A 10,732-nucleotide genomic window follows, 5' to 3' on the forward strand; every position below is an offset into this window, starting at 1 on the left:
TCTGTTTAATATCAATTGAGTAAAATACAGATAGAACTTACAAATTATATGTTTAGACACGATCTCATAGGCTAACACTAGTTATGTACAAATTTTATTTACATAGTACATGAAATAGAATAGAACTTAAAAATTATATGTTTAGACACGATCTTATAGGCTAACACTAGTTATGTACAATATTTATTTACATAGTACATGAAATAGAATACACTGAATGTATTTACAATTAATGGCCTCAAGAAAGACTAAAAAACCAGACTATATAGTAACATATGCTACAATACATACTGTACTTATGTACACAGTCTTCACATTTTAGTTATACTGTATATATATATACAATTAAAATTAAATTGATGTTTGGCGTCTTAGAATGAAAACGCTTCATTCATGTCGTCGTCCCACAATATTTAGCACCAATAATTATTTTATTAGTCTATTTCTCCGTATTTATGAATCCATTCTCACCAATGCCTCGATACACCTGAAAAGATAAAATGTAGGCTATTATTAGTAACATCGGAATTGACCCTCACGTAAAACAAGAACAGAGTAATGTATGGACTAGTCTTCATTCATTAGTAGCAGCGAAAGAAGTGCTGTCTACAACTTTTAACAACGCACTACTACATTACCAGCCTTAGAAATAAATGTTCTTACCTCGTTAACAAGATTTCCCTTTACAATCTCATCCTTGTTGTGGATACCTTGTTGCTCTTACTAGCCGACTTCACCGGTTTCTTCTTCTTGTTGTCTCCTTGTGCTTGTGATAGAGATGCAACCGTAAACTGACGCATCACTCGTTGCTGAAAATGTGCTGGTCCTGGACGAACAATATCTGAAAAACACAGCAGCATTTAAGTCGAACAATATTAGTAGATTCAGGTTCCAAACTAATATTTACCCTGGAAAAGTCAGTAGCGTTCTAATAGATGAGAGAACCATTTGTTCGTATTATTGTTTCTAAAGAAAGACAGACGTAAGACTTAGTCTAACATTAGGGATGAAAGACAGAATGAAGCATCGAAAAGAAAATTAAAAAATAAAATAAAATAAAATACCGCAAAAGTAAATCTGTAGCCCGTCATGACAGCATTTCTTAATTTTCCTTTCAAAAATGGTCATATTTAATCGTTTTCCAAAAAAAAAAATTATTAATAATAATAATAATAATAATAATAATAATAGTAAATAAAATAAAACAAATAAAATAAAACTCGCTTTTATGTAGTCTATCTACCTACCTACCTACCAGAAAGCGTACACGCAAGGCACACTAAAAGTCTGAGGAAACCGAACCTAATACTGATCCTCGACCTTGCGATTTCGCTGTCCATCTGGCTATCTATTAAACAAATTACACAATACCGGAGCCGCCAGATTTTCACATAAGCCAGTTACACATTAACTCAAATGTCTTATGGGATTGTGGAAGTAAAGAGGTTTGGAATAAAAATTCTTCTCTTTTATCTACTCTTTCAACATAATATAGCTATGTCTATATTAATTGTATTTATCATATTGGAATCACCAGGAATCGATCCAGAAACTTCTGCTTAGTAATCTATTACCGTAACCATTAGACCACAAGATCGTTGAAAAATTCGACTTCAAAATTTCTTAAGACAAATCTTCGATAATGTATTTCAACTAAATTAAACTGTCTATAAAAATTATCGGATCGATTCATGTAAGACTTAATACGGAAAGGATTACAATTTAAATTTTATGAACGATATCCGTAGGCCTATAGGTTATTACGTTATATTTTGTTTTTTACTTCAAAACTTTACATTGGCAATTGAACAGTTTTTGTTTTCTAATGCCAGGCGTTTGGCAATAAAGTCATTTGGCCTCTTGCACTCCAATATTTTTCAAAGATATTATCATGGTCAGCCACTGAAGCACAGATTTTGAGGTGTTCCGAATCCATTTCTTGGATTAAGTTGCACAATGGGCAGTTAGGGGACTGATATATTCCAATTCTATGCAGTTGTTTGGCCAAACAGTCATAGCCTGTTGCCAATCTAAATGCAGCTACAGATAATTTTCGTGGTAAATCGGGAAGTAACACAATTGAACAGTACGAATGAAGAAAACGAATTAGATATAACTTAAGCTGAGTACTCATGTAACATTATCTCTAGGGCCTATATTCGTTTGTTATTGCTTCCTCTAACTGTTAAGACGATATCCATGTACAATATTACAATAAAGCGGGGGGCAACTGTTAAAAACCAACATAATGCATAACAAACATAGATAGGCTATGAGAATCAGGGTCAACAGTAATGCCTACGAAACATAGCCTAAGAGTAGTTCAAAAGTAGCATACTTATGTGAACAGCTAGAGACTGCTACGCAATTAGGCTAATATATGCCTACATCCGCTCCGATATTGTGCACTTAAGCCAAAGATAAAGTCGGCTATATGCAAAGCATAAGCTGATAAAAGCCTCAACAAACCTAACCTAACCTATCACTGATCTTAGACTTTACGAAAACTCGTTCATTTCACAGTTCCAAAATTTGAACGAAGATATTTATTGGATATTGAGCCATGTTTTAAAGTTCTTTCACTTGACCGGGACCTGCCTCCTCCATGATCGTTAAACAGAAGACTCAATGATCTATTATAACTTCACGGAATATAATCAAATCTACTATCAACACGAACTCTAAATAGCAGAACTTCCTAACACTTGGCCTATCACACATTACGAAAGCACACTGCCAAAATAACTTCATAAACTCAGAGGCATAGTACGTATCTCTGGGTCACTGGAGAACCATAGGCCTATTCTACCACGAAACGGGTAAAATCACAAAACGCAAATAATAACAGAACGAACTTTTTATTACTTGACCGCCAATTCTTAACCGTAAATTAATGTGCTCAAACCGATACGAACGTCGAAAATATGATTTTTATATTTTAGGTCTACCAAAAATAACGTCAAATAGGCCTACGAGTAAAATTAAATGGTAAATGATTAAAATCCATAGAGCAGTGTTGTAACATTTGACTTAATAGGTCTATATCAGTGAAGCAATGAAATCTTTACTTGCATAAAAATATACCTTCCTTATTTCTATATTATTCAGTTACCGGTAATGAAAATGTAAAAAAACTGTAAATATGTTAATAAGCCTATGTATATTACTACGTACTCACTAATCAATGGTTGCACTTTGATGAGAAGACAGGTGAAGATGTGGATTATTGATGCAGAGATGGTCAGTCTGTAATGAAATCACAAAATTGACCGCTTGCAATGAGTGACATGCTAACCACCAATAGATGGTTTTTTATGAACACGATAATACTCTTTAAAATAAAATCCAGAAATTAACTGAATAATTGCCTCAAAATTACATCTGTGATTGATTCGAAAATATTAACTAACAAAATAATACCTACCTATATTAACCTAGAATTCTCATTTTTGCTGTTGGCTTACGTTTTTGTGGGTGTGAAATTAATTCGATTAAGAAATTAGTTAAAAGCACTTACTTGATACAGGAGTATATGTGACTCTTCGATGAACATTCACCGACGAGAATGGTCGCAAATTGTTGCGATCTTGTCTGTCAACAGTCACTATGAATGGGCGGAGTCGTTCTCGTCTCTCCATAGCGATCTGTTGCTTGATTCTTTTGCGTAGAGTAGAATCTGCCCGACAGTAATTTAACCATGTCTTATTAACCATGGCTGCAGATAGCAGCGTTCTGGGATCCAGATTCCTGTAAATTAAACATACTAAAATTAAAACGATAGACTGATAAGACATCAAAACGTACCTTGAAACATTTTATTGTAATGAAACAAAACGCAGAACTATATGCCTTAACCTAACAGAACACAATTTGAATATACATTATAGTGCCAATGTTTCAAAATTATAGACATATCAGTAAGACTAATCTCAGCCCTCACAATGCCATATTTTAAATATCATTTAAGAATATTTGCTCAAACTAAGAGATAATTAATCTGTTTCTATTTCACGTCATTCGACTAGAATTGCTAGGCCCACGTATGAAATATCCATTATATTGTTGAACTGCTTTACTATAATAGGCCTAGTAACCTTATTGAATTTTACTTATATGATTTTGTTTAAACATTTACAAAAATTGTAGTACGTAACAGTGAAATTGTAAAAGTTATAAGCTAGCCTAGTTTAAAAATATTGGTTTTGTAAGTATTTCCATTGTGACAGAAGTCTTACAGCTTAGATTGAGTAACAATTTAACAACTTATATTAAAATATGTATGTAGCCTATATGTATTTATTCACACGATGGCAGTGGTAACTAATTACACTCAATAATGACAATAATAAACACAATTAATAAAAAATATAATTAATAATAAATTATCATTTATTTGTTTGTATTGACTTGTCGGTCCAACATATTTTGTGAATTGAAGTTAGCTTAGTTTTTCTCGAGTTAAGGTTAGTTAAAGTTATGTTAGGTTGCGATATGTTATGTTAGGTTACAGTCGAAATTACGAGTTTCTGCTTTTTTTGCATTACCTTTCGAAAATCGAGCATAAAATAGTCGTTTGTGAAAAAAAAAAAAAAAAAAAAGAAGTTCAAAATCTTAGAGTGGTCGTCCTCTAGAATTACCAGTTGGTTAATCTACAGTTGTCATACAGTAGGCTATTTCATAAATAGGTCTGTGTGTGTAAATTTTTGCACATCCTACTTTTATACCAGACTATGCTGTATCTTAATAATGTTCATATAAAAAGATATCATAACCTTAATAAGATCAGGAATGTTGTGTAATTCTCCGAGAATTGACAACAGAATTAACTTCTATTTAATGGCAGAAATTCTAATTTCTCGAGGGACACACTCTTCATAACTAGCCTACTACAAATACATAACTTACAAGCGAAAGAGGTGAATTAGTCTATAATATAATATCGACCCTGAAGATATCAAAGATACTCGAACGTGTATAAATACAATTTAGCGATATCTCATTTTGCAAGTTAACTCCTGTGTTCTCTATATAAATACTCGTAAATTGTTTGCTTCGTTGTTTCAGTACGTTTGGTTAAAATTAGGCCTATGTCTTTGTCTTGCATTCAACATTGCACAGTATATTCTAGTATCTACTACGCTCTTAAAATTTAACGCACCGTTTCTTCCAGAAAGTATTTTATTATAAGACGACAAAACATAATATATTTGAACGCTTTCTTTGTGAAAAAGAATTAAGGCCTAGGCCTGCTGAACGTAAGGGACTAATTTCAGTTTACAGGAATCGCACTACAGGAGACGGAAATTTTATCTACAAATTAATTTTATAGTTATAATACAGTATGTCTATATATAATAATTACTTCTACGTCAGTTGGCAATAAAAATATTCAGTCATATATTAATTTTTACTCAGTTTCCTTCACTATGGACAGGCCTACAATACTATCTTGTGAATTAATCAATATTCTTACCTGAGAATCATGACGGAAATTTCAATAGGAAGATTTCCAACGATGTCGAATCTCTCATCTTGTAACACAGGCGATGAAGAGAAAAAGTAAAGCAACATACTATGCGCCTCCATCTCAAATTATCACACCAACAGACCAGATATCACAAAAAAATTCACACTTCGCCGCTCCGTTCGAACTTATCTCAACAACAGCAAAACGCAAAATGTCAGAAAGATTTGAAAAAGTTCACCTATATTGAGTGAGTCCAAATTCTGAACAGCCAATCACGATTAGCGTCGTTTGTCAACAAATAGGAAACAGCTACGACAACATGAAGTAGCCAATCAGGAGCTTATTATGAATTGTCAATATGGCCGACAAATTCATAGATTTCGAAAATTATTAATATTTTTAGGAAATTTAAGATTTTATAGAAACTTCGGGTATATTTAAATTTCATGTATATCTAAAATATCTGAATAATATAATTTTTCTCGCTGTAACTTCTAAAGCGTAAGGAAATTGAAAATTAAAAATTTTGTCTAAGAACGGAAATTATAAACGCGATCAGCATTTCGCACACCCAGTAAAATACTGTCGTAAGTCAAAAATCTCATATAACGTTCGTAAAATATTTCCAACGCTGTTTTACTAGTTGGAGATATAAAATTCTAATAATAAAATTGTGCATTATTAAAGGTTCTGGTACTTATTTATTAAAACATTTTTACAGCAGTAGTTTACTAGGAAATAGCATATCTTTACAAATCACAATTTTCGAGTTACGACACTATTTTACTGGAAGTGCGATTTGCTCCTCGTAATTTAGTACCGATATAAAATAAAATGAATGACTGCGGAAGGAATAGGGTAAAGTTGCCTATTTCCGTGATACTTTTTTAAAATTGAATGTCAGTCAAAGCCTTGCCATTCGCCCATAGGGTCAGACATATTTCTCGAAAGAGTACATCTTTTGCCTAGTTTTGAAACATCGGTGAACTTTCTAGCAAGATACCCAATCCTGTGACATTCAGTAAAAAAACGTATCACGGAATTAGGCAACTTTACCCTACTAAGGCATGTAAGACAAATTATCTTCCGTTGACAGTTTTAGGTCCATTTCTCTTCTCTTTCCTATATATAAAACTAAATATAGGTGGTCAATTTATAGGCCTATCTGGATTTTTGAAGATATCATTGCAATCCATACTTGGGATGGGCTAATATGTAGGCTATTATAACAACTGCATTACATTAAGAATTAATTCGTTAATTTTATAACAAATAACAAGATACAGGCCTACTCACTACCCTTTCAAACGTACGCAGCCTAGCACACCAATTTAGGCCTATAAATTCAAATCAACTTATGGTATCATTTAATGGTATTTTCTTATAAACGGTGTGCTAAATTCCAGCTGTTGTGGATAAGCATGTAAACGGGTGGTGTTGTGTTACTCCTCCTGTTTTTCGTTTTCCATATCCTAGCCTCCACCAAGCTAAGCCCATTTTCACTTTCCTATTACTCTTACAATTGGCTATATTCTTCTTATTCCTATGACGTTTTAATGTTTTTAAAATTATTCAATGTTCTTAATCCCTTGATATTTTAATATAACTCTTGTCTCTTAATGTAGTTAGACTACATCTTTCTTTTACGATTTTACAAATTACATTTAAATTCGTTACCCCAATCTCATCTCATTTTAGACCTAATCTACTCACCTTGTTCTTTAAATCTTGTAGCCAATTGGACTTTAAATTCGTGTCCCGAAGAAAATGCAAACACTTCTTTTCAGTGGTAGGCCTACTTCCTCTTCCACCATAATATAACCTAAGAATTTTATTTTTCTTACTAGTACCGTTACCATAATACTATCTACCCCATTTCGAATCTAGCAGCTACATTAGAAGCATTCCACGGGATTTCTAGAAATTTCTTACAAAATTTGGATAAAATTCTATCAATAAGCTGGCAAGATGAATCATTACTCCAAACTTCTATATTATACAATATTTTCGATTCTACATAGCTCTATAAATATTAAATAAGTTTTTAATCTCTATATCCTGACATTTATTCAAGCACTTATCTAGTGCGGTAAGTGCATCATTATCTTTATTAGATGCCACTTCATTTTGCGTCATCCATTTACCTTCCTATCTAATATTGCACCTAAATATGTGAATCAAGAAATTCAATGAATTATTGTTCAGAAACCATCTCTCTTTTACTTACTTTACTCCCGTTCTTAAAAATTAGGATTTTCATTTTTTTTCCTCCCCGTTTCTTGGTAATGATTTATTAAGGCAAGTACTCTATACTTTGTTGTCCCCTCGAACACGTGTTTTACTTATACGGGGTATAGATTGATATTAAATAGAACACAGTTTTCTGAATGTTTTATCTAAATGTTTCTTTTATAGTAATATTATTTTCAGACGAGTCTATTCCTGTGACCTACAGTTTATAATTACTGTATTTATGTCGCTTCTTTTTATATTGTAATTCATGTCATCGTCATCATCGTCCTTGCAGGTAGGCTATTAGGCCTAGTGGCCTGTTACGGTCTCCGTCCATCTTTTCAGGGGGCGTCCCAAAGATCGATTCATTTATTTTTACAATTCAGTTAATAAAGCCAATTGTTGAAATACTTTCAATTACGATATGTATAAATCTGTGTTTTGCTCCACAAATTTCAGAATGAATTGTTCTATAATAGGTGATACCCTATCTTGTAAATTTATATTAGCTCATGTTGCCATTATTTCTAATAAAAGTTTTCAGGAATACTTTTCTTCCATGTGGTATATAGCGGAGAATTTGTCTTGGGAGTCTGGAACGGTAATTTATGTAGGCTTACAATAAAATTACAAAATATGTGTTCTGATATCCTAATAATAAAGTATTAAAAATGATTGATAAAGTGTTAAAAAGTAGTGTACGCAAGATTCAAAATGGAATAAAGTATTATTATAAAAAATTGTTACAAAGTGCGTTTGTAAATAGTGTTTCCCTGTGTAACTTTTTATAAGCCTCAGGACAATATTACGTTTCTACACCAGAGAGACGATAATCGTACACTATGTTCGACCAGCATAATCTTTACGTTTGTCCTTCAAGCGAAAGTTTAATTTTTAGCAACAGCTCCCTTCAACTGACATAGTATGTGTATGAGGGAAAGAACTATCTTGCCAGCTGCTTTGTAAACGCTGTATTATTATGTTTGTACTTGACTTCAGAGTAAATGTGCTTTAACTTCGAAGTCTACTTATTACTTGTTAAGACATTCCTTCCTTTGCATACTTCTGTGGAGTAACTGTTAGGTCTAATGCGATGTGAGGCCGCAGTACGACGGAGCATCTGCACACTTTGCCTTTTCTGTGCGCGACATTTCGAAGGTATATTTCCCATGCCACTGGATTGGGGTCCAACAACACAGCACCATTACCATGGCCATCACACGAGCCTGACCTTACCATTCCATGAAACTCGCTGCGAGGTATCAAGAGAAGTGGCAGCGAGCCGTTATCAAAACGAGTTACGCAGAACTGTAGAAAGGACCTTCGGCCTAATTATCCCGCAAATGCTATGACAGTATGTGTCGAGCATTGTAGTCCACATGTGTAACTGTATGTTAATATTGTGGCACTAATGTGTAGGAGTACAGTGATTTCCTGCCCACACTGTGTAAGTTGCAAAATAATATTTTCTCATCTTTACTCCTTGTTTCATATGAAAGAATTTCTAACACTTAGTCTAAAAAAGAATCTTATTCAGACGCTTGTAATGTCCCATTTTGATTATTCCGATTCCTTGCTAAGTAATGTTAAGTTCACTCTTAGCTCAGAGACTACAACGTAGGCCCATTCATAATGTGTGCATACGATTCATCTGCAATACTCGTAAATTTGACTATATAACATCTTCCCTCGAGTTACTTTTATGGGTGCGTCTGAAGGAACGAAGAACAATACATTCACCGTCTCTTCTGTATAAAATCATGCATATTTCTACTCCGAATTATCTGTTATCACGCTTTCAATTTCTTACAACTCTTCGAAACAGGCATCAAGCACTTCTTTCTGTCCCTCATCATAGAACGTCTTTATACTCATCCTCCTACACTGCAGAAATACCTCGCCTCTGGAATTCCTTACCTAATGACGTTAGGAACTGCCGGACTTTATCACAATTCAAAATTTTGTCTTAATGCTTTTTAGGTTTTGCTAGAAGTGTTGATTTGTGTCTTTTTTACTCTAGATTAAAATTGCAAGTTTCTTGTTTGCTGGTTAATTAGTTAGGATACAATTAATTATGATACTTAATCACTCATTTAAAGTTTGTGTGACTGCAACCTGTGTATATTTTTGTGTGGCTTTACTTTGTTTATAGTGCATTTTTTTCCCTTTTTATTTCTATTATTGTATTTGTATTTCTGATGTTGTGGAAGAGAAGGCTTAATGGCATTAGCTACACCAGAATAAATAAGTTCTAGAAATATGCAGGAACAAGAGATGATCGAAGCTATCGTTGTAGCCTATAGGAGTGTTGAAAGATGAACTGGAGGGATGAAAAATATCCTCCTGAGAGTATAGTATTATACCATACTTCACACAGTATTATAAGATGTGCAGAGACCCGAAGTATAGTATAATATACCTGCATTTGTACCCTAACTGTAACTTGCAGAATTATTTCAGCATTTTTCCTCATCAGTGACTTTTTTCAATTGTGGATTACACCGAACTTAAATACAAAACAAATGTCTCAGGAGATTGTGGTTCTGTTACTCACAAGGTCTTTACTTGTTGGGTGGACTTCAAGTTCGCGTCTATGCATCCGCCTGGGTAGTGAATGCCTTCGTTTTATTAACAATAATATGCTATCATAAAACTTTCTTCTTTCGAAAGGGATAATCTTTCTCTGCAGAGTAGGACTGGTGCCTGTAGAAACTAATCTCAACTTGAAGCACATAGAAAGCTCTAATGAATTATTAGTCGCTGGTTTGTGAAACATCCCTGAACTGTCTCAACTCGAAGTCCGCGTCAAAGCACTAAGATCTTCTAGTAAAACAAATTGCAATAAAACAAAATAAAGTTGTACTCTGTTTAATATCAATTGAGTAAAATACAGATAGAACTTACAAATTATATGTTTAGACACGATCTCATAGGCTAACACTAGTTATGTAAAAAATTTTATCTACATAGTACATGAAATAGAATAGAACTTAAAAATTATATGTTTAGACACGATCTTATAGGCTAACACTA

General features: G+C 33.4%; 1 protein-coding gene across 1 annotated transcript; it reads right to left on the reverse strand.

Annotated features, from left to right (window-relative positions):
- Positions 1–668: 668 nt before the first annotated feature.
- Positions 669–5,653, reverse strand: LOC138700505 (uncharacterized). The gene is made up of 4 exons (XM_069827106.1): positions 5,474–5,653; positions 3,518–3,747; positions 3,179–3,246; positions 669–841 (listed from the first exon to the last, which is right to left on the reverse strand). Exons 1-3 carry the CDS (start codon positions 5,584–5,586, stop codon positions 3,242–3,244), a joined length of 348 nt encoding a protein of 115 aa, XP_069683207.1. The 5' UTR covers positions 5,587–5,653; the 3' UTR covers positions 669–841; positions 3,179–3,241.
- Positions 5,654–10,732: the final 5,079 nt, after the last annotated feature.

Source organism: Periplaneta americana, chromosome 5 (genome assembly GCF_040183065.1).
Source record: "Periplaneta americana isolate PAMFEO1 chromosome 5, P.americana_PAMFEO1_priV1, whole genome shotgun sequence".
Lineage (NCBI taxonomy): Eukaryota > Metazoa > Arthropoda > Insecta > Blattodea > Blattidae > Periplaneta > Periplaneta americana.

Coding starts and splice junctions, on each gene's coding strand:
- LOC138700505 (XM_069827106.1), bottom strand. CDS start 5,586: ATGGAGGCGCATAGTATGTTGCTTTACTTTTTCTCTTCATCGCCTGTG. Junction 3,748..5,473: donor ATTTCCGTCATGATTCTCAG/GTAAGAATATTG, acceptor TTTAATTTACAG/GAATCTGGATCCCAGAACGC.